Source organism: Salmo salar, chromosome ssa11 (assembly GCF_905237065.1).
Source record: "Salmo salar chromosome ssa11, Ssal_v3.1, whole genome shotgun sequence".
In the NCBI taxonomy this organism is placed as follows: domain Eukaryota; kingdom Metazoa; phylum Chordata; class Actinopteri; order Salmoniformes; family Salmonidae; genus Salmo; species Salmo salar.
This window is the reverse complement of record NC_059452.1, coordinates 35,262,975-35,289,515: the sequence shown is the minus strand read 5'-3', so window position 1 is coordinate 35,289,515 and position 26,541 is coordinate 35,262,975. Positions and strand designations below refer to the sequence as shown.

Below are 26,541 nucleotides of genomic sequence, written 5' to 3'. Positions count from 1 at the left end.
CCTAACCTGACACGTTAATTATCCTAACCTGCCACGTTAATTATCCTAACCTGCCACGTTAATTATCCTAACCTGCCACGTTAATTATCCTAACCTGCTATGTTAATTATCCTAAACCTGACACGTTAATTCTCCTAACCTGCCACGTTAATTCTCCTAACCTGCCACGTTAATTCTCCTAACCTGCCACGTTAATTATACTGACCTGCAAGGTTAATTATCCTAACCTGCTATGTTAATTCTCCTAACCTGACACGTTAATTATCCTAACCTGCTAGGTTAATTATCCTAACCTGCCACGTTAATTATACTAACCTGCTAGGTTAATTATCCTAACCTGCTATGTTAATTCTCCTAACCTGACACGTTAATTATCCTAACCTGCTAGGTTAATTATCCTAACCTGCCACGTTAATTCTCCTAACCTGCAACGTTAATTCTCCTAACCTGCCACGTTAATTCTCCTAACCTGCCACGTTAATTCTCCTAACCTGCCACGTTAATAATCCTAACCTGCCACTTTAATTATCCTAACCTGCCACGTTAATTATCCTAACCTGCCACGTTAATTATCCTAACCTGCCACGTTAATTATCCTAACCTGCCACGTTAATTATCCTAACCTGCTATGTTAATTATCCTAAACCTGACACGTTAATTCTCCTAACCTGCCACGTTAATTCTCCTAACCTGCCACGTTAATTCTCCTAACCTGACACGTTAATTCTCCTAAACCTGCCACGTTAATTCTCCTAACCTGCTACGTTAATAATCCTAACCTGCTAGGTTAATTATCCTAACCTGCTACGTTAATTCTCCTAACCTGACACGTTAATTATCCTAACCTGACACGTTAATTATCCTAACCTGCTATGTTAATTATCCTAACCTGACACGTTAATTATCCTAACCTGCTACGTTAATTATCCTAACCTGTCACGTTAATTCTCCTAACCTGCCACGTTAATTCTCCTAACCTGTTATGTTAATTATCCTAAACCTGACACGTTAATTACCCTAACCTGCCACGTTAATTCTCCTAACCTGACACGTTAATTATCCTAACCTGACACGTTAATTATCCTAACCTGCTACGTTAATTATCCTAACCTGTCACGTTAATTCTCCTAACCTGCCACGTTAATTCTCCTAACCTGCTATGTTAATTATCCTAAACCTGACACGTTAATTACCCTAACCTGCCACGTTAATTCTCCTAACCTGACACGTTAATTATCCTAACCTGCCACGTTAATTATCCTAACCTGCTATGTTAATTATCCTAAACCTGACACGTTAATTCTCCTAACCTGCCACGTTAATTCTCCTAACCTGCCACGTTAATTCTCCTAACCTGCCACGTTAATTATCCTAACCTGACACGTTAATTATCCTAACCTGACACGTTAATTATCCTAACCTGCCACGTTAATTCTCCTAACCTGACACGTTAATTATCCTAACCTGACACGTTAATTCTCCTAACCTCCTACGTTAATTATCCTTACCTGACACGTTAATTATCCTAACCTGCCATGTTAATTATCCTAACCTGCCACGTTAATTATACTGACCTGCTAGGTTAATTATCCTAACCTGCTATGTTAATTCTCCTAACCTGACACGTTAATTATCCTAACCTGCCACGTTAATTATCCTAACCTGACACGTTAATTCTCCTAACCTGCTACGTTAATTATCCTAACCTGACACGTTAATTATCCTAACCTGACACGTTAATTATTCTAACCTGCCACGTTAATTATCCTAACCTGCCACGTTAATTCTCCTAACCTGACACGTTAATTCTCCTAACCTGCTACGTTAATTATCCTAACCTGACACGTTAATTATCCTAACCTGCCACGTTAATTATCCTAACCTGCCACGTTAATTATACTGACCTGCTAGGTTAATTATCCTAACCTGCTATGTTAATTCTCCTAACCTGACACGTTAATTATCCTAACCTGCTATGTTAATTCTCCTAACCTGACACGTTAATTATCCTAACCTGCTAGGTTAATTCTCCTAACCTGCCACGTTAATTCTCATAACCTGACACATTAATTATCCTAACCTGCCACGTTAATTCTCCTAACCTGACACGTTAATTATCCTAAACCTGCCACGTTAATTCTCCTAACCTGCTACGTTAATAATCCTAACCTGCTAGGTTAATTATCCTAACCTGCTACGTTAATTATCCTAACCTGACACGTTAATTATCCTAACCTGACCCGTTAATTATCCTAACCTGCTATGTTAATTATCCTAACCTGACACGTTAATTATCCTAACCTGCTACGTTAATTATCCTAACATGTCACGTTAATTCTCCTAACCTGCCACGTTAATTATCCTAACCTGCCACGTTAATTATCCTAATCTGACACGTTAATTATCCTAACCTGACACGTTAATTATCCTAACCTGCTACGTTAATTATCCTAACCTGTCACGTTAATTCTCCTAACCTGCCACATTAATTCTCCTAACCTGCTATGTTAATTATCCTAAACCTGACACGTTAATTACCCTAACCTGCCACGTTAATTCTCCTAACCTGACACGTTAATTATCCTAACCTGCCACGTTAATTATCCTAACCTGCCACGTTAATTATTCTAACCTGCCACGTTAATTATCCTAACCTGCTATGTTAATTATCCTAAACCTGACACGTTAATTCTCCTAACCTGCCACGTTAATTCTCCTAACCTGCCACGTTAATTCTCCTAACCTGCCACGTTAATTATCCTAACCTGACACGTTAATTCTCCTAACCTGCTACGTTAATTATCCTAACCTGACACGTTAATTATCCTAACCTGACACGTTAATTATCCTAACCTGCCACGTTAATTCTCCTAACCTGACACGTTAATTATCCTAACCTGACACGTTAATTCTCCTAACCTGCTACGTTAATTATCCTAACCTGACACGTTAATTATCCTAACCTGCCATGTTAATTATCCTAACCTGCCACGTTAATTATACTGACCTGCTAGGTTAATTATCCTAACCTGCTATGTTAATTCTCCTAACCTGACACGTTAATTCTCCTAACCTGCCACGTTAATTCTCCTAACCTGCCACGTTAATAATCCTAACCTGCCACTTTAATTATCCTAACCTGCCACGTTAATTATCCTAACCTGCCACGTTAATTATCCTAACCTGCCACGTTAATTATCCTAACCTGCTATGTTAATTATCCTAAACCTGACAGGTTAATTCTCCTTACCTGCCACGTTAATTCTCCTAACCTGCCACGTTAATTCTCCTAACCTGCCACGTTAATTATCCTAACCTGAGACGTTAATTCTCCTAACCTGCTATGTTAATTCTCCTAACCTGCCACGTTAATAATCCTAACCTGCCACGTTAATAATCCTAACCTGCCACGTTATTATCCTAACCTGCCACGTTAATTATCCTAACCTGCCACGTTAATTATCCTAACCTGCCACGTTAATTATCCTAACCTGCTATGTTAATTATCCTAAACCTGACACGTTAATTCTCCTAACCTGCCACGTTAATTCTCCTAACCTGCCACGTTAATTCTCCTAACCTGCCACGTTAATTATCCTAACCTGAGATGTTAATTCTCCTAACCTGCTATGTTAATTCTCCTAACCTGACACGTTAATTATCCTAACCTGCTAGGTTAATTCTCCTAACCTGCCACGTTAATTCTCCTAACCTGACACGTTAATTATCCTAACCTGCCACGTTAATTCTCCTAACCTGACACGTTAATTATCCTAAACCTGCCACGTTAATTCTCCTAACCTGCTACGTTAATAATCCTAACCTGCTAGGTTAATTATCCTAACCTGCTACGTTAATTATCCTAACCTGACACGTTAATTATCCTAACCTGACACGTTAATTATCCTAACCTGCTATGTTAATTATCCTAACCTGACACGTTAATTATCCTAACCTGCCACGTTAATTATCCTAACCTGCTACGTTAATTATCCTAACCTGTCACGTTAATTCTCCTAACCTGCCACGTTAATTCTCCTAACCTGCTATGTTAATTATCCTAAACCTGACACGTTAATTACCCTAACCTGCCACGTTAATTCTCCTAACCTGCCACGTTAATTCTCCTAATCTGACATGTTAATTATCCTAACCTGCCACGTTAATTATCCTAACCTGACACGTTAATTATCCTAGCCTGCTACATTAATTCTCCTAACCTGACACGTTAATTCTCCTAAACCTGACATGTTAATTATCCTAACCTGACACGTTAATTCTCCTAACCTGACACGTTAATTCTCCTAACCTGCTACGTTAATTATCCTAACCTGACACGTTAATTATCCTAACCTGACACGTTAATTATCCTAACCTGCCACGTTAATTATCCTAACCTGCCACGTTAATTATCCTAACCTGCCACGTTAATTATCCTAACCTGCCACGTTAATTATCCTAACCTGCTATGTTAATTATCCTAACCTGACACGTTAATTCTCCTAACCTGCCACGTTAATTATCCTAACCTGAGACGTTAATTCTCCTAACCTGCTATGTTAATTCTCCTAACCTGACACGTTAATTATCCTAACCTGCTAGGTTAATTCTCCTAACCTGCCACGTTAATTCTCCTAATCTGACACGTTAATTATCCTAACCTGCCACGTTAATTCTCCTAACCTGACACGTTAATTATCCTAAACCTGCCACGTTAATTCTCCTAACCTGCTACCTTAATAATCCTAACCTGCTAGGTTAATTATCCTAACCTGCTACGTTAATTATCCTAACCTGACACGTTAATTATCCTAACCTGACACGTTAATTATCCTAACCTGCTATGTTAATTATCCTAACCTGACACGTTAATTATCCTAACCTGACACGTTAATTATCCTAACCTGCTACGTTAATTATCCTAACCTGTCACGTTAATTCTCCTAACCTGCCACGTTAATTCTCCTAACCTGCTATGTTAATTATCCTAAACCTGACACGTTAATTACCCTAACCTGCCACGTTAATTCTCCTAACCTGACACGTTAATTATCCTAACCTGCCACGTTAATTCTCCTAACCTGCCACGTTAATTCTCCTAACCTGCCACGTTAATTATCCTAACCTGCCACGTTAATTCTCCTAACCTGACACGTTAATTCTCCTAACCTGCCACGTTAATTATCCTAACCTGCCACGTTAATTCTCCTAATCTGACATGTTAATTATCCTAACCTGCCACGTTAATTATCCTAACCTGACACGTTAATTATCCTAGCCTGCTACATTAATTCTCCTAACCTGACACGTTAATTCTCCTAAACCTGACATGTTAATTATCCTAACCTGACACGTTAATTCTCCTAACCTGACACGTTAATTCTCCTAACCTGCTACGTTAATTATCCTAACCTGACACGTTAATTATCCTAACCTGCCACGTTAATTATCCTAACCTGCCACGTTAATTATCCTAACCTGCCACGTTAATTATCCTAACCTGCCACGTTAATTATCCTAACCTGCCACGTTAATTATCCTAACCTGCTATGTTAATTATCCTAACCTGACACGTTAATTCTCCTAACCTGCTACGTTAATTATCCTAACCTGACACGTTAATTATCCTAACCTGACACGTTAATTATCCTAACCTGCCACGATAATTCTCCTAACCTGACACGTTAATTATCCTAACCTGACACTTTAATTCTCCTAACCTGCTACGTTAATTATCCTAACCTGACACGTTAATTATCCTAACCTGCCATGTTAATTATCCTAACCTGCCACGTTAATTATACTGACCTGCTAGGTTAATTATCCTAACCTGCTATGTTAATTCTCCTAACCTGACACGTTAATTCTCCTAACCTGCCACGTTAATTCTCCTAACCTGCCACGTTAATAATCCTAACCTGCCACTTTAATTATCCTAACCTGCCACGTTAATTATCCTAACCTGCCACGTTAATTATCCTAACCTGCCACGTTAATTATCCTAACCTGCCACGTTAATTATCCTAACCTGCTATGTTAATTATCCTAAACCTGACACGTTAATTCTCCTAACCTGCCACGTTAATTCTCATAACCTGCCACGTTAATTCTCCTAACCTGCCACGTTAATTATCCTAACCTGAGACGTTAATTCTCCTAACCTGCTATGTTAATTCTCCTAACCTGCCACGTTAATAATCCTAACCTGCCACGTTAATAATCCTAACCTGCCACGTTATTATCCTAACCTGCCACGTTAATTATCCTAACCTGCCACGTTAATTATCCTAACCTGCCACGTTAATTATCCTAACCTGCTATGTTAATTATCCTAAACCTGACACGTTAATTCTCCTAACCTGCCACGTTAATTCTCCTAACCTGCCACGTTAATTCTCCTAACCTGCCACGTTAATTATCCTAACCTGAGACGTTAATTCTCCTAACCTGCTATGTTAATTCTCCTAACCTGCCACGTTAATTCTCCTAACCTGCCACGTTAATTATCCTAACCTGAGACGTTAATTCTCCTAACCTGCTATGTTAATTCTCCTAACCTGCCACTTTAATTATCCTAACCTGCCACGTTATTATCCTAACCTGCCACGTTAATTATCCTAACCTGCCACGTTAATTATCCTAACCTGCCACGTTGTTTATCCTAACCTGCTATGTTAATTATCCTAAACCTGACACGTTAATTCTCCTAACCTGCCACGTTAATTCTCCTAACCTGCCACGTTAATTATCCTAACCTGAGACGTTAATTCTCCTAACCTGCTATGTTAATTCTCCTAACCTGACACGTTAATTATCCTAACCTGCTAGGTTAATTCTCCTAACCTGCCACGTTAATTCTCCTAACGAGACACGTTAATTATCCTAACCTGCCACGTTAATTCTCCTAACCTGACACGTTAATTATCCTAAACCTGCCACGTTAATTCTCCTAACCTGCTACGTTAATAATCCTAACCTGCTAGGTTAATTATCCTAACCTGCTACGTTAATTATCCTAACCTGACACGTTAATTATCCTAACCTGACACGTTAATTATCCTAACCTGCTATGTTAATTATCCTAACCTGACACGTTAATTATCCTAACCTGACACGTTAATTATCCTAACCTTCTACGTTAATTATCCTAACCTGTCACGTTAATTCTCCTAACCTGCCACGTTAATTCTCCTAACCTGCTATGTTAATTATCCTAAACCTGACACGTTAATTACCCTATCCTGCCACGTTAATTCTCCTAACCTGACACGTTAATTATCCTAACCTGCCACGTTAATTCTCCTAACCTGACACGTTAATTCTCCTAACCTGCCACGTTAATTCTCCTAACCTGACACGTTAATTCTCCTAACCTGCCACGTTAATTATCCTAACCTGACACGTTAATTATCCTAGCCTGCTACATTAATTCTCCTAACCTGACACGTTAATTCTCCTAACCTGCCACGTTAATTCTCCTAATCTGACATGTTAATTATCCTAACCTGCCACGTTAATTATCCTAACCTGACACGTTAATTATCCTAGCCTGCTACATTAATTCTCCTAACCTGACACGTTAATTCTCCTAAACCTGACATGTTAATTATCCTAACCTGACACGTTAATTCTCCTAACCTGACACGTTAATTCTCCTAACCTGCTACGTTAATTATCCTAACCTGACACGTTAATTATCCTAACCTGCCACGTTAATTCTCCTAACCTGCCACGTTAATTCTCCTAATCTGACATGTTAATTATCCTAACCTGCCACGTTAATTATCCTAACCTGACACGTTAATTATCCTAGCCTGCTACATTAATTCTCCTAACCTGACACGTTAATTCTCCTAAACCTGACATGTTAATTATCCTAACCTGACACGTTAATTCTCCTAACCTGACACGTTAATTCTCCTAACCTGCTACGTTAATTATCCTAACCTGACACGTTAATTATCCTAACCTGCCACGTTAATTATCCTAACCTGCCACGTTAATTATCCTAACCTGCCACGTTAATTATCCTAACCTGCCACGTTAATTATCCTAACCTGCCACGTTAATTATCCTAACCTGCTATGTTAATTATCCTAACCTGACACGTTAATTCTCCTAACCTGCTACGTTAATTATCCTAACCTGACACGTTAATTATCCTAACCTGACACGTTAATTATCCTAACCTGCCACGATAATTCTCCTAACCTGACACGTTAATTATCCTAACCTGACACTTTAATTCTCCTAACCTGCTACGTTAATTATCCTAACCTGACACGTTAATTATCCTAACCTGCCATGTTAATTATCCTAACCTGCCACGTTAATTATACTGACCTGCTAGGTTAATTATCCTAACCTGCTATGTTAATTCTCCTAACCTGACACGTTAATTCTCCTAACCTGCCACGTTAATTCTCCTAACCTGCCACGTTAATAATCCTAACCTGCCACTTTAATTATCCTAACCTGCCACGTTAATTCTCCTAACCTGCCACGTTAATTATCCTAACCTGCCACGTTAATTATCCTAACCTGCCACGTTAATTATCCTAACCTGCTATGTTAATTATCCTAAACCTGACACGTTAATTCTCCTAACCTGCCACGTTAATTCTCATAACCTGCCACGTTAATTCTCCTAACCTGCCACGTTAATTATCCTAACCTGAGACGTTAATTCTCCTAACCTGCTATGTTAATTCTCCTAACCTGCCACGTTAATAATCCTAACCTGCCACGTTAATAATCCTAACCTGCCACGTTATTATCCTAACCTGCCACGTTAATTATCCTAACCTGCCACGTTAATTATCCTAACCTGCCACGTTAATTATCCTAACCTGCTATGTTAATTATCCTAAACCTGACACGTTAATTCTCCTAACCTGCCACGTTAATTCTCCTAACCTGCCACGTTAATTCTCCTAACCTGCCACGTTAATTATCCTAACCTGAGACGTTAATTCTCCTAACCTGCTATGTTAATTCTCCTAACCTGCCACGTTAATAATCCTAACCTGCCACTTTAATTATCCTAACCTGCCACGTTATTATCCTAACCTGCCACGTTAATTATCCTAACCTGCCACGTTAATTATCCTAACCTGCCACGTTGTTTATCCTAACCTGCTATGTTAATTATCCTAAACCTGACACGTTAATTCTCCTAACCTGCCACGTTAATTCTCCTAACCTGCCACGTTAATTATCCTAACCTGAGACGTTAATTCTCCTAACCTGCTATGTTAATTCTCCTAACCTGACACGTTAATTATCCTAACCTGCTAGGTTAATTCTCCTAACCTGCCACGTTAATTCTCCTAACGAGACACGTTAATTATCCTAACCTGCCACGTTAATTCTCCTAACCTGACACGTTAATTATCCTAAACCTGCCACGTTAATTCTCCTAACCTGCTACGTTAATAATCCTAACCTGCTAGGTTAATTATCCTAACCTGCTACGTTAATTATCCTAACCTGACACGTTAATTATCCTAACCTGACACGTTAATTATCCTAACCTGCTATGTTAATTATCCTAACCTGACACGTTAATTATCCTAACCTGACACGTTAATTATCCTAACCTGACACGTTAATTATCCTAACCTGTCACGTTAATTCTCCTAACCTGCCACGTTAATTCTCCTAACCTGCTATGTTAATTATCCTAAACCTGACACGTTAATTACCCTATCCTGCCACGTTAATTCTCCTAACCTGACACGTTAATTATCCTAACCTGCCACGTTAATTCTCCTAACCTGACACGTTAATTCTCCTAACCTGCCACGTTAATTCTCCTAACCTGACACGTTAATTCTCCTAACCTGCCACGTTAATTATCCTAACCTGACACGTTAATTATCCTAGCCTGCTACATTAATTCTCCTAACCTGACACGTTAATTCTCCTAAACCTGACATGTTAATTATCCTAACCTGACACGTTAATTCTCCTAACCTGACACGTTAATTCTCCTAACCTGCTACGTTAATTATCCTAACCTGACACGTTAATTATCCTAACCTGACACGTTAATTATCCTAACCTGACACGTTAATTATCCTAACCTGCTACGTTAATTCTCCTAACCTGACATGTTAATTATCCTAACCTGACACGTTAATTCTCCTAACCTGACACGTTAATTCTCCTAACCTGCTACGTTAATTCTCCTAACCTGACATGTTAATTATCCTAACCTGCTACGTTAATAATCCTAACCTGCTAGGTTAATTATCCTAACCTGCTACGTTAATTATCCTAACCTGACACGTTAATTATCCTAACCTGACACGTTAATTATCCTAACCTGCTATGTTAATTGTCCTAACCTGACACGTTAATTATCCTAACCTGACACGTTAATTATCCTAACCTTCTACGTTAATTATCCTAACCTGTCACGTTAATTCTCCTAACCTGCCACGTTAATTCTCCTAACCTGCTATGTTAATTATCCTAAACCTGACACGTTAATTACCCTAACCTGCCACGTTAATTCTCCTAACCTGACACGTTAATTATCCTAACCTGCCACGTTAATTCTCCTAACCTGACACGTTAATTCTCCTAACCTGCCACGTTAATTATCCTAACCTGCCACGTTAATTCTCCTAACCTGACACGTTAATTCTCCTAACCTGCCACGTTAATTATCCTAACCTGCCACGTTAATTCTCCTAATCTGACATGTTAATTATCCTAACCTGCCACGTTAATTATCCTAACCTGACACGTTAATTATCCTAGCCTGCTACATTAATTCTCCTAACCTGACACGTTAATTCTCCTAAACCTGACATGTTAATTATCCTAACCTGACACGTTAATTCTCCTAACCTGACACGTTAATTCTCCTAACCTGCTACGTTAATTATCCTAACCTGACACGTTAATTATCCTAACCTGACACGTTAATTATCCTAACCTGCTACATTAATTCTCCTAACCTGACACGTTAATTATCCTAACCTGACACGTTAATTCTCCTAACCTGACACGTTAATTCTCCTAACCTGCTACGTTAATTATCCTAACCTGACACGTTAATTCTCCTAACCTGACATGTTAATTATCCTAACCTGCTACGTTAATTGTCCTAACCTGTCACGTTAATTATCCTAACCTGCCACGTTAATTCTCCTAACCTGCTATGTTAATTATCCTAACCTGACACGTTAATTATCCTAACCTGACACGTTAATTCTCCTAACCTGCCACGTTAATTATCCTAACCTACCACGTTAATTCTCCTAATCTGACATGTTAATTATCCTAACCTGCCACGTTAATTATCCTAACCTGACACGTTAATTATCCTAGCCTGCTACATTAATTCTCCTAACCTGACACGTTAATTCTCCTAAACCTGACATGTTAATTCTCCTAACCTGACACGTTAATTCTCCTAACCTGCTACGTTAATTATCCTAACCTGACACGTTAATTATCCTAACCTGACACGTTAATTATCCTAACCTGCCACGTTAATTCTCCTAACCTGACACGTTAATTATCCTAACCTGACACGTTAATTCTCCTAACCTGCTACGTTAATTATCCTAACCTGACACGTTAATTATCCTAACCTGCCACGTTATTTATCCTAACCTGCCACGTTAATTATACTGACCTGCTAGGTTAATTATCCTAACCTGCTATGTTAATTCTCCTAACCTGACACGTTAATTATCCTAACCTGCTATATTAATTCTCCTAACCTGACACGTTAATTATCCTAACCTGCTAGGTTAATTCTCCTAACCTGCCACGTTAATTCTCCTAACCTGACACGTTAATTATCCTAAGCTGCCACGTTAATTCTCCTAACCTGACACGTTAATTATCCTAAACCTGCCACGTTAATTCTCCTAACCTGCTACGTTAATAATCCTAACCTGCTAGGTTAATTATCCTAACCTGCTACGTTAATTATCCTAACCTGACACGTTAATTATCCTAACCTGAGACGTTAATTCTCCTAACCTGCTATGTTAATTCTCCTAACCTGCCACGTTAATAATCCTAACCTGCCACATTAATTATCCTAACCTGCCACGTTATTATCCTAACCTGCCACGTTAATTATCCTAACCTGCCACGTTAATTATCCTAACCTGCCACGTTAATTATCCTAACCTGCTATGTTAATTATCCTAAACCTGACACGTTAATTCTCCTAACCTGCCACGTTAATTCTCCTAACCTGCCACGTTAATTATCCTAACCTGAGACGTTAATTCTCCTAACCTGCTATGTTAATTCTCCTAACCTGACACGTTAATTATCCTAACCTGCTAGGTTAATTCTCCTAACCTGCCACGTTAATTCTCCTAACGAGACACGTTAATTATCCTAACCTGCCACGTTAATTCTCCTAACCTGACACGTTAATTATCCTAAACCTGCCACGTTAATTCTCCTAACCTGCTACGTTAATAATCCTAACCTGACACGTTAATTATCCTAACCTGACACGTTAATTATCCTAACCTGCTATGTTAATTATCCTAACCTGACACGTTAATTATCCTAACCTGACACGTTAATTATCCTAACCTTCTACGTTAATTATCCTAACCTGTCACGTTAATTCTCCTAACCTGCCACGTTAATTCTCCTAACCTGCTATGTTAATTATCCTAAACCTGACACGTTAATTACCCTAACCTGCCACGTTAATTCTCCTAACCTGACACGTTAATTATCCTAACCTGCCACGTTAATTCTCCTAACCTGACACGTTAATTCTCCTAACCTGCCACGTTAATTATCCTAACCTGCCATGTTAATTCTCCTAACCTGACACGTTAATTCTCCTAACCTGCCACGTTAATTATCCTAACCTGCCACGTTAATTCTCCTAAACTGACATGTTAATTATCCTAACCTGCCACGTTAATTGTCCTAACCTGACACGTTAATTATCCTAGCCTGCTACATTAATTCTCCTAACCTGACACGTTAATTCTCCTAAACCTGACATGTTAATTATCCTAACCTGACACGTTAATTCTCCTAACCTGACACGTTAATTCTCCTAACCTGCTACGTTAATTATCCTAACCTGACACGTTAATTATCCTAACCTGACACGTTAATTATCCTAACCTGACACGTTAATTATCCTAACCTGCTACGTTAATTCTCCTAACCTGACATGTTAATTATCCTAACCTGACACGTTAATTCTCCTAACCTGACACGTTAATTCTCCTAACCTGCTACGTTAATTCTCCTAACCTGACATGTTAATTATCCTAACCTGCTACGTTAATAATCCTAACCTGCTAGGTTAATTATCCTAACCTGCTACGTTAATTATCCTAACCTGACACGTTAATTATCCTAACCTGACACGTTAATTATCCTAACCTGCTATGTTAATTGTCCTAACCTGACACGTTAATTATCCTAACCTGACACGTTAATTATCCTAACCTTCTACGTTAATTATCCTAACCTGTCACGTTAATTATCCTAACCTTCTACGTTAATTATCCTAACCTGCTATGTTAATTATCCTAAACCTGACACGTTAATTACCCTAACCTGCCACGTTAATTCTCCTAATCTGACATGTTAATTATCCTAACCTGCCACGTTAATTATCCTAACCTGACACGTTAATTCTCCTAACCTGCTACGTTAATTCTCCTAACCTGACATGTTAATTATCCTAACCTGCTACGTTAATAATCCTAACCTGCTAGGTTAATTATCCTAACCTGCTACGTTAATTATCCTAACCTGACACGTTAATTATCCTAACCTGACACGTTAATTATCCTAACCTGCTATGTTAATTGTCCTAACCTGACACGTTAATTATCCTAACCTGACACGTTAATTATCCTAACCTTCTACGTTAATTATCCTAACCTGTCACGTTAATTATCCTAACCTTCTACGTTAATTATCCTAACCTGCTATGTTAATTATCCTAAACCTGACACGTTAATTACCCTAACCTGCCACGTTAATTCTCCTAACCTGACACGTTAATTATCCTAACCTGCCACGTTAATTCTCCTAACCTGACACGTTAATTCTCCTAACCTGCCACGTTAATTATCCTAACCTGCCACGTTAATTCTCCTAACCTGCCACGTTAATTATCCTAACCTGCCACGTTAATTCTCCTAACCTGACACGTTAATTCTCCTAACCTGACACGTTAATTCTCCTAACCTGACACGTTAATTCTCCTAACCTGCTACGTTAATTATCCTAACCTGACACGTTAATTCTCCTAACCTGACATGTTAATTATCCTAACCTGCTACTTTAATTGTCCTAACCTGTCACGTTAATTATCCTAACCTGCCACGTTAATTCTCCTAACCTGCTATGTTAATTATCCTAACCTGACACGTTAATTATCCTAACCTGACACGTTAATTCTCCTAACCTGCCACGTTAATTATCCTAACCTGCCACGTTAATTCTCCTAATCTGACATGTTAATTATCCTAACCTGCCACGTTAATTATCCTAACCTGACACGTTAATTATCCTAGCCTGCTACATTAATTCTCCTAACCTGACACGTTAATTCTCCTAAACCTGACACGTTAATTATCCTAAACCTGCCACGTTAATTCTCCTAACCTGCTACGTTAATAATCCTAACCTGCTAGGTTAATTATCCTAACCTGCTACGTTAATTATCCTAACCTGACACGTTAATTATCCTAACCTGACACGTTAATTATCCTAACCTGCTATGTTAATTATCCTAACCTGACACGTTAATTATCCTAACCTGCTACGTTAATTATCCTAACATGTCACGTTAATTCTCCTAACCTGCCACGTTAATTCTCCTAACCTGTTATGTTAATTATCCTAAACCTGACACGTTAATTACCCTAACCTGCCACGTTAATTCTCCTAACCTGACACGTTAATTATCCTAACCTGACACGTTAATTATCCTAACCTGCTACGTTAATTATCCTAACCTGTCACGTTAATTCTCCTAACCTGCCACGTTATTTCTCCTAACCTGCTATGTTAATTATCCTAAACCTGACACGTTAATTACCCTAACCTGCCACGTTAATTCTCCTAACCTGACACGTTAATTATCCTAACCTGCCACGTTAATTATCCTAACCTGCCACGTTAATTATCCTAACCTGCCATGTTAATTATCCTAAACCTGACACGTTAATTCTCCTAACCTGCCACGTTAATTCTCCTAACCTGCCACGTTAATTCTCCTAACCTGCCACGTTAATTATCCTAACCTGCCACGTTAATTCTCCTAACCTACTAGTTTAATTATCCTAACCTGACACGTTAATTATCCTAACCTGACACGTTAATTATCCTAACCTGACACGTTAATTATCCTAACCTGACACGTTAATTATCCTAACATGTCACGTTAATTCTCCTAACCTGCCACGTTAATTCTCCTAACCTGTTATGTTAATTATCCTAAACCTGACACGTTAATTACCCTAACCTGCCACGTTAATTCTCCTAACCTGACACGTTAATTATCCTAACCTGACACGTTAATTATCCTAACCTGCTACGTTAATTATCCTAACCTGTCACGTTAATTCTCCTAACCTGCCACGTTATTTCTCCTAACCTGCTATGTTAATTATCCTAAACCTGACACGTTAATTACCCTAACCTGCCACGTTAATTCTCCTAACCTGACACGTTAATTATCCTAACCTGCCACGTTAATTATCCTAACCTGCCACGTTAATTATCCTAACCTGCCATGTTAATTATCCTAAACCTGACACGTTAATTCTCCTAACCTGCCACGTTAATTCTCCTAACCTGCCACGTTAATTCTCCTAACCTGCCACGTTAATTCTCCTAACCTGCCACGTTAATTCTCCTAACCTGCTAGTTTAATTATCCTAACCTGACACGTTAATTATCCTAACCTGACACGTTAATTATCCTAACCTGACACGTTAATTATCCTAACCTGACACGTTAATTATCCTAACCTGACACGTTAATTATCCTAACCTGACACGTTAATTATCCTAACCTGCCACGTTAATTCTTCTAACCTGCCACGTTAATTCTCCTAACCTGCTACGTTAATTCTCCTAACCTGCTACGTTAATTCTCCTAACCTGCTACGTTAATTCTCCTAACCTGCTAAGTTAATTCTCCTAACCTGCTACGTTAATTCTCCTAACCTGCTACGTTAATTCTCCTAACCTGCTACGTTAATTCTCCTATCCTGCTACGTTAATTCTCCTAACCTGCTACGTTAATAATCCTAACCTGACACGTTAATAATCCTAACCTGACACCTTAATAATCCTAACCTGCCACGTTAATAATCCTAACCTGCCACGTTAATAATCCTAACCTGCCACGTTAATAATCCTAACCTGCCACGTTAATAATCCTAACCTGCCACGTTAATAATCCTAACCTGCCACGTTAATAATCCTAACCTGCCAGGTTAAGAATCCTAACCTGCCACGTTATTTTTCCTAACCTGCCACGTTAATAATCCTAACCTGCCAGGTTAATAATCCTAACCTGCCAGGTTAATAATCCTAACCTGCCAGGTTAATTCTCCTAACCTGCCAGGTTAATTCTCCTAACCTGCCAGGTTAATTCTCCTAACCTGCCAGGTTAATTCTCCTAACCTGCCAGGTTAATTCTCCTAACCTGCCACGTTAATTCTCCTAACCTGCCACGTTAATTCTCCTAACCTGCCACGTTAATTCTCCTAACCTGCCACGTTAATTCTCCTAACCTGCCACGTTAATTCTCCTAACCTGCCACGTTAATTCTCCTAACCTGCCACGTTAATTCTCCTAACCTGCCACGTTAATTCTCCTAACCTGCCACGTTAATTCTCCTAACCTGCCACGTTAATTCTCCTAACCTGCCACGTTAATTCTCCTAACCCGCCACGTTAATTCTCCTAACCCGCCAGGTTAATTCTCCTAACCTGCCAGGTTAATTCTCCTAACTTGCCAGTTTAATTATCCTAACTTGCCAGTTTAATTATCCTAACTTGCCAGGTTAATTATCCTAACCTGCTAGGTTAATTCTCCTAACCTGCTATGTAAACATTAAACTGACCCGCGGTGCACCTGGCTATGGCCGGTTTAACCGATAATGGAGCGCTGATGTTACACTCATCACTGTTAATCCACCTAATGATGTTAAACCCATTGCTGTTAATCCACCTAATGATGTTAAACCCATTGCTGTTAATCCACCTAATGATGTTACGCCCATCGCTGTTAATCCACCTATTGATGTTAAACCCATCGCTGTTAATCCACCTAATGATGTTAAACCCATCGCTGTTAATCCACCTAATGATGTTACGCCCATCGCTGTTAATCCACCTACTGACGTTACGCCCATCGCTGTTAATCCACCTAATGACGTTAAGCCCATCGCTGTTAATCCACCTAATGACGTTAAGCCCATCGCTGTTAATCCACCTACTGATGTTACGCCCATCGCTGTTAATCCACCTACTGATGTTACGCCCATTGCTGTTAATCCACCTAATGATGTTAAGCCCATCGCTGTTAATCCACCTAATGATGTTAAACCCATCGCTGTTAATCCACCTAATGATGTTAAACCCATCGCTGTTAATCCACCTAATGATGTTAAACCCATCGCTGTTAATCCACCTAATGACTTTAAACCCATCGCTGTTGATCCACCCACTTATTTTGCAACGCCCACTTTCAGCACATTCCAAGTATGCAGTTACCCATGCTTATAATTACCTGGAACCTCTTAAAGGGATGGTTCATCCCTAAACCCTCTTAAAGGGATGGTTCATCCCTAAACCATCTTAAAGGGATGGTTCATCCCTAAACCCTCTTAAAGGGATGGTTCATCCCTAAACCATCTTAAAGGGATGGTTCATCCCTAAACCCTCAAACCTGTTGAGATATTTCCATACCCTATTACTAAGTGATCTAAAGTCAAGCTGTTTATATATTCTATGTGCTAGTCTATCTGCTGGGGAGATCCCACTAAAGCATTAGGAGAAATCAGCAGGCCTCCATCCCATATGAATGTAAAGGTTGACACCGTCCCATTCGATCTAATGATAAGACGGTGCTATATTTCTCTTGCTAAGACACCTGCTTTGTTAGCTAACGCACCATAAGTGAAATTAAATTGTAACTTTTCTTTAATTTCCGTGTGGAAAAACTTAAGTTTAACAAGACAGTTAGTATTAAACAGCGCACGACACGCACTACATGCAAATGCAATCAAGAGTTAAAGTATCAAAGCTTCCGTTATTTAGAATGTTGTGCTGTGTTTGGTTTACAGCACAGCTGTTTTAGTGAGAGGAAAACATCACCTCTATTTTAGACATGACAAACGTATGAGTCCATCATCCATATAACAGTGTGCTCCATGGCTTGGCCTTTCCATTACTTACCTGTATTTTAGGATAAGATGAGGGGTCCTTCAGGTAAGGCTCATATAGCTGTGTGTAATCCTGACACCACTCTGTCGGGCAGTCCAGGGCCACCTAGGCCAGACACTGTTCAATGAGTGTTACATCAGACCCAGTTCTAAACAGCTAAATGGGCCTCAAACCTTTCTTCAGCAATGAGTTTAACTATAATGATGAGGTCCTTTTGTAACAGACGCTTTTATTCAGCTCAGAGTGACATTCAGTACCATGCTCTAACATTTTCATCCATCATCCTTCTCAGGTAGTTTTTACCTTTATTTAACCATTTAACCTTTATTGCGAGGGGGACATGGCAGCCGCCACTGTAACCCATAGATCCATTAGAAGTACAACTGGCTGGCATCTGTAGTTTGGCAATGTCTCTGTGGTTCTTACCAGGCCTCTGAAGACACAGAAAAATGTAGCAGGGACGAGGTAGATGACAAACAGAAAGTCTAGGGGCCTCTCCACCAGCGTAGTCCTCTGGGCCTCAATGATACTCTGACAGACAAAAAAATATTTAAAAAATACACCAACATCAGCAATGTCTCTCTGTTTTAATGGATAGTGATATTGCTCAAGTCAGGATTTGTAGCTCGATGTGTGCACACCAAAAAAGCTTTGCAGGATTGAGTGAACAAAATAAAATAATAAATTGCTTCAGATTGAAATGCTTCAGACTGACATGAAAACATTTTGTCAAAAAACACTTGGCCTCTGCAAGAGGAGCCAATTCCCATTGAATTGTCTAATAATATCTGGGAACATCTATTTTTACTGTGGCATCTTTAACCAAATTCCCTGGTGGTCAGTCATGGTGGATGTATCATTGCTCAAACAAGTAGGCCTGTTACTGATAAATGGAGTGTGATTATGTCACTTGCAGTGTTGCATTATAGCATCAGGTTACAATGCAATATCGTATGACCTTTGACCCTGAAGGATTGGGCTCTTACCATTGGCCGAGCCTGTCTAGTGGCGGACTGGCTGAAGACGCGGAAGCAGGCCCACACCGACACCACGACGTAGAGCATGTGGACCAGGAACAGGGGGCTCAGCTGGGTACCATACTTCCCTGGTGGGGAGAGATCAAAAAGCATGTGTGAAAATAATGTTCCTCTCTGAGGATAGACAATACATGTTCTGTCTGTCCGTCCGTCCGTCCAGGTGTAAATCTCACTAGATCTGTGCTGAGACTGATTTGCATTGTGTTCAGGGATAAAGCATATCAGCCATGCATGTTCAATAAAGTAACGGTCTAATTTTATCCATTCGTTTGAGTGTACCCACCCACAACATTTCCAGGAATGTAGACGATGACACGCATGAGAATGGACCCCACCCAGTACAGGCCAATGGCTCTGTAGCTTGCCCTGCAAAGACAGGCAACACACACATCCCAACACACACATCCCAACACACACATCACACATCATTACTGTGGCTCCTTGTTGTAGCCCATAACTAGGACCTCTATGAGCTCTGGTCAGAATTAGTGCACTTCAGTATATCACTTTCTCACTCATCATTTTTCACCATTCATTCAGGATTATCCTTAATCAGGGTAGCATCCACATTCATGTAAAAACATACTTCTATTCTTATTTACAATAAAAGTGACTCCAAAATGATACAATACATTATTTACCATTCATTTCTATTGGGCACAAAATAATCTGAAACACAACAAAAACAAACAGCAAATGCATCCAACAAATTTGTAGTCACAAGCTTGATGTAGTCATTACATGCTATGAATATGGGACCAAAAGTTAACTTGTCCCAATACATTTGATCCCCTAAAATCGGGGGACTATGTACAAAATGTACTTCAATTTCTAAACAATATGGATGAAAATACCCTCAAATTAAAGCTAGCAGTATGCACTTTAACCTCATAGTATCATTTCAAATCCAAATTGCTGGAGTACAGAGCAAACAACAACAAATTAGTCAAATGTCCCAAAACTTTTGGAGCTCACTGTATATAATATGGCACCCCAAGTCATCATGTCTGATACTGACATGGGTTATGTCTGTTAATGTGTGAGCATGAGCTAAAGGCTGAGACAACCTCATAATAAGGACTTATTAAGGAGTTATTACACCCAGATATGTACAGTTCAGTGGTATTTGCTATCAGTGTAAATGTATGATTGTTTCAGCTTCCTTACCTTTAAAGACTTTTTATAAACTGGGTTGGGTCGAGCCCTGAATGCTGATTGGCTGACAGCCGTGGTATATCAGACCGAATACCACGGGTATGACAAAACGTTTATTTTTACTGCTCTAATTACATTGGTAACCAGTTTATAATAGCAATAAGGCACCTTGGGGGTTTGTGGTATATGACCAGTATACCACGGCTAAGGGCTGTATCCAGGCACTCCGCAATGCGTTGTGCTTAAGAACAGCCCTTAACCGTGGTATATTGGCCATATACCACACCCACTCATGCCTTACTGCTTAAATAAACTCCATTAAACGTACTTATATAGTCTTAACGATTCCATTGAACTTAGTTATATGGTCTTAATAGACTCCATTGAACTTACTTATATGGTCTTAACTTTGTGTGAGCATGAGCCAAAGGCTGAGAGAACCTAATAAGAACCTATTTACGAGTTATTACCCCCAGATAAATACAGTTGAGTGGTAGATACTATCAATGTAAATGTATGTAGGGCAGCAGGTAGCCTAGTGGTTAGAGTGATGGGCCAGTAACTGAAAGGTTGCTAGAACGAATCCCCGAGCTGGCAAGGTAAAAATCTGTCATTCTACCCTGAACAAGGCAGTTAACCCACTGTTCCTAGGACGTCATTGTAAATAAGAATTTGTTCTTAACTGACTTGCCTGGTTAAATAACTAAAAAAAATATTGTTTGGCTTCCTTACCTATATGGCCTTTATAGACTCCATTGAACTTACTTATATAGTCTTAACAGATTCTATTGAACTTACTTATATAGTCTTAACAGACTCCATTGAATTTACTTATATAGTCTTAACAGACTCCATCGAACTTAGTTAGTTATACGGTCTTAATAGACTCCATTGAACTTACTTATACAGTCTTAACAGACTCACTTAAATGTTATTTTTCTAAACCTCTTTGGATGTGTCTCCTAAACGGCTATAAAGTCAATGTAAAGCACATACCCCCATGTTATAGCTGCAACCATGAGCAGGTACATGAGATAGTGGACACATCCATCCCAATAGGAGATCATGTGTCCATGGGCCGTGTTAATGTAGGGGTCTGCCTGTAATGAACATGATAAAGATATATTATCATAACACTGTTAAAGTCTGCTTTCATTGGGTTCTTCATTGCATGGGTCAGTTTTCATTTCTGTATTCATTGGCATGGACAGTAGGTAGTGTGTGTGTGTGTGTGTGTGTGTGTGTGTGTGTGTGTGTGCGTGTGCGTGTGCGTGTGCGTGTGCGTGTGTGCGTCCATTAGGTCCATGTGTGTCCGTCCACCCGTGCGTGCGCCACAGGGATGTTTACTTGCATTTTTGAGATAGAAGGTGATGAAACCATCGATGATACTGTCCTGCTCCAGACCAATGATCAGGTTTACCACACTCAGGAATGCATACACTGCAAACACTGGCAGAACAAGAGAACACTGCATAATACAGTTCCATTTTACTTTGACTTATTTTAGTTATTGTAGTCATTTAGCAGACGTTCTTACAATCAGTTCCTTCAATTAACAAACACATAACAAAATCATAGCAAAGTAAAACCTTCAAAAATCAGCAAAACGAGTGGCCTAGTGTGCGTAGCAAAGACGTACAACAGCGAAGTTAGAGCTCGTTGTGGCTCAGTTGGTAGAGCATAGCGCCTGTAACACCAGGTCCAGGATCGTCGGTTTTCGATTCCCACTGGGGCCACACATATCAAAATGTATGCATACACTACTGTAAGTCACTTTGGATATACTGTATGTATAAAAAAACTAGCCTAAACCTACAAGTCTAAGTTAAAATAGACAATACCTGCATAGGAAAACACTGGTGAATGTATAGGAAAACAGTGTAAACACTCACCATAGAATAGAGGGTCTTTGGGTGCCTTCTTCTTGAATAAAAAGCATGCAGATACAGCCAAGATAAGAACAGTTGTAGATCCAGCGAAAAAGACTGTCTCAATGCTAGAAATAAAAAATACTCAATTAATTAGGCCTAAACAGAAATAACCTGCTAAGAATCAAATCAACTAGGATACATATTACTAATGCCTTTAAACTAGATTGCATACAAGACTGCATACAAAACTACTAGGCAATAGCATCATCCACTATCTAGCATTATAAGGTTTATTAACAGCTACAATAAAACACATGACAACTATATTATCGACAATATCCCTACTCACCTGTTAGTGTAGATCAGAGAGTTGAAGAACAAGGAAATGGGAATTGATGTCAAGGACAAGATAAAAACTCCCGTCCCAGCAGACGCGTTCATCGCTCTACTTACACTGTCGACGCGCATAAATAATTATTTGTTACTGAAAATAAAACACACAATTATATATGTTAAAAAACATTGGAACATGTTGCTCCATTCAGACCATGTGATTTAGGAAAATGTTTAGAGAACTAGCAAATACATTTTTTATTGGGCGCGTGTTGCGCCGTACTACTATTCTGCAAGCACCCTGTGCGCATCTCAATCGTATAATAAGGCTTCCTTCTCTCCCTCCCAAATTGACAATGCAGAAGTCGGGAAACCTAGGCTTAGGTTATCTGCTTTTACCTGTCCAGGTGTCACAGGTCAGTATGGATGAAAAGAAGGAAGCAAGGAGAGGAAGCGACTGCAGAGCATTGAGATCCCCTTTCCTATGGTGCTAAAGTGTCTGTTCTGACTGCTGCCGTTGACGCGTGATCCCACAAGTGGAGTTCACGTCCCTTAACATGACACGTGATCAATGGCATTTTATCATGTAAATCTTGGTTGGGGCAAAACATTTTTTTTTTTAAGTGGGATGCAGTGTTCTCCCTGTACACCAAGTCAGAAACAAAGGATAAATAAGGGGGGGCATATAAGCAGACAATGAAAGCTCTTACAACATTCTATGATTACATTTCTCTAAAACAGGTTATAGGCCACATGTGCACCATCAAGTCAGAACAGTAGGTGAAATTAAGAAGGATAAATAGACCAAATAATTAGGGTGTGGCACATGGGCTGCTAACATCTTACTACGCAACATACACTTAGTATTACTTTCTTAGCTACAGTATACATATCTCCCTGGCATACTACATAATTTATGCAGCAGCATACAAGACATTTTTGGACTCACCTTGTTGTGCTGTGCTCACCTAAACAGGAAGTTGGCGCAATGGTCCTTCGTGGGCAAATTTTGTCATCAATGTCTGGCATTCTCTGGATTTATGGTGCTTTCAAAACAACTGGGAACTCTGAAAAAAACGGTTGAATCATGATGACGTCAATGATCTTAAGGTCGTAGCTCTAGAAAGAGGCCAGATTCACAATTTCGACTTGGATGACCGTTCAAAACGTATTTTCTCAGTCGGAGCTCATTTATTCCCGATTTCCCAGGTGTCTTGAACTCACTGAAGTCAAGTTTTCGCAGTTCCAAGTTAACTCTTGTTTTGAGCGCAGCACAAATCATGCTTCATTGACAGCTTGGCCAATGTTGAATCTTTATCATTTTAATCTTGGAAAAGAGCCCCTTAATCCCAGATTTGGGACCACACAGCCACTCCACTGAATAGCAGGCTAGTGATTTCTTTGCAATGCTTGTAGGTACTAGGACCCCTGGTCCTGGCAGAGCAAAATTCAGTTGGTGGTAGAGTAACTGAAAAATGTTGGAAACCACTGAGTAAAGTGATGATGAACTATATGGCCATCTTGAATTTAGGCTATTTAAATGCCATCGGCCTACTCTATGTAGTACAATATAAATCCATCAGACAACATATTTCCATGGCCTACAATTTTTTTTACAACTTTTATTTAATCAGGAGAACCCAATTGAGACCAGTGACTCATTTGCAATGGTGCCCCGAGAACAAAAATCCATCAACACAACAACAAAAGATTAAAAATAAACTACAAGACAGATATAAATACATGACATCAGGTTATTACAACAAGTTATAATAGTCAATTGAAACAATTGCACACTTCAGCGAACTCATTTAACAACAGACTTTTAAACTGCCCTATTGGTACCAGGGAATACAGGTGGAACTTATTTTGTAAATTAATCCATAACTGTGGTGCGTTCAAATTAAAGGCAGATTTACCCAACTTTATGGAGACAAGTGGGACCTCGAGTTGCAAATGGGTTTGGTATCTCATATTTTTATATTTCAACAGGGAAGTGAGGTATGTTGGAAGCTTGTGAAGCAGAGCTTTGTAAATAAGAAGAGAGTAATGAAGTGATCTACAGGATTTTAGTGAGGTCTAGACGACCTTCTGATAAAGGATGGAGTGATGAGTATTAAAACTGTCACCTGTAATAAAGTGAAGGGTGATATGGTAGACGGCATCCAAAGGTTTGACTAAGAGTATTGGCTGCTGCAATCAGGTAAATGGTGTCACCATAATCAAGAACTGGCAGGAAAGTTGACTGTATAATCTGCTTCCTGCTGTTCATGGAGAGGCAAGTTCTATTTCTAAAAAAGAAGCCCACTTTAAATCTCAGCTTTTTAACTAACCTCAGTATGTTTTTAAACGTTAAATCTTTATCAAAGCCCAGATAGTTATAGGCGGGAACCTGCTTGAAGAGAGAGCCATCCAATGAGTGAATATGTAGCCGATCTGAGACATTTTTCAGTGAATTAGAGAACAACATATATTTAGTTTTGCCTGCATTAACTTCAAGTTTTAAATCAACAAGGGCTTTCTGTAATGCAACAAAATCAGATCACAGCTCTAACATAGCTTGGTCAACAGTCGGTGCAATGGCATACATAACCATATCGTCTGCATACAGATGAATATTACAGGATTTAATACATAGACCAATATTATTTATATAAACATTAAAAAGAACAGGTCCCAATACCGACCTCTGCTGTTCACCTTTTGTAATACTGAGAAAACTAGACTTGACACCATCACAAATCACACATTGTGTCCTGTCTGTCAGATCGCTCTTAAACCATTTGAAATACTTATTGTCCAGGCCCATTTCTGACAGTTTTTGAATGAGTAGGGAATGTCAACGGTGTTGAATGCCTTAGAAAGGTCTATAAATCAGGCAGCACAATCTGTTTTATGATCTAGGCAATCCCATCATCTAAAACAAGCATAGTAGCTGAAACAGTTCTATGTCCAGCTCTAAAACCAGACTAGTGCATATTTAGAATAGAGTGAGATTTAAAAAAAATTGTAGCTGGGAGTTGATCAGGGATTCTAGTACCTTGGCTAGGCAAGATAACTTGGAGATTGGCGGTAATTATCATAAGGATCATTAGGATCTCCGCCTTTATGTATCTATCTATCTATCTATCTATCTATCTATCTATCTATCTATCTATCTATCTATCTATCTATCTATCTATCTATCTATCTATCTATCTATCTATCTATCTATCTATCTATCTATCTATCTATCTATCTATCTATCTATCTATCTATCTATCTATCTATCGAGAGAGAGAGAGAGAGAGAGAGAGAGAGAGAGAGAGAGAGAGAGAGAGAGAGAGAGATGAATATTACATGAATATACACTGCTCAAAAAAATAAAGGGAACACTAAAATAACACATCCTAGATCTGAATGAATGAAATAATCTTATTAAATACTTTTTTCTTTACATAGTTGAATGTGATGACAACAAAATCACACAAAAAGAATCAATGGAAATCCAATTTATCAACCCATGGCGGTCTGGATTTGGAGTCACACAAAATTAAAGTGGAAAACCACACTACAGGCTGATCCAACTTTGATGTAATGTCCTTAAAACAAGTCAAAATGAGGCTCAGTAGTGTGTGTGGCCTCCACGTGCCTGTATGACCTCCCTACAATGCCTGGGCATGCTCCTGATGAGGTGGCGGATGGTCTCCTGAGGGATCTCCTCCCAGACCTGGACTAAAGC

General features: G+C 39.3%; 1 protein-coding gene across 1 annotated transcript in view; it reads right to left on the bottom strand.

Annotated features, from left to right (window-relative positions):
* The window catches only part of LOC106562735 (transmembrane 6 superfamily member 1), a 34,585-nt gene extending 11,262 nt beyond the window's left edge, over positions 1-23,323 (bottom strand). Inside the window, exons 1-9 of the mRNA XM_045689436.1 lie at positions 23,220-23,323; positions 22,837-22,971; positions 22,509-22,612; positions 21,964-22,065; positions 21,613-21,712; positions 19,745-19,827; positions 19,411-19,529; positions 18,851-18,955; positions 18,437-18,529 (exon numbers count right to left, since the gene is read on the bottom strand). Of these exons, the coding sequence (XP_045545392.1) occupies positions 18,437-18,529; positions 18,851-18,955; positions 19,411-19,529; positions 19,745-19,827; positions 21,613-21,712; positions 21,964-22,065; positions 22,509-22,612; positions 22,837-22,955 (825 nt within the window). The 5' untranslated portion in view covers positions 22,956-22,971; positions 23,220-23,323. The remainder of the gene's footprint in view (positions 1-18,436; positions 18,530-18,850; positions 18,956-19,410; positions 19,530-19,744; positions 19,828-21,612; positions 21,713-21,963; positions 22,066-22,508; positions 22,613-22,836; positions 22,972-23,219) is intronic.
* Between the last annotated feature and the right edge of the window lie 3,218 nt (positions 23,324-26,541).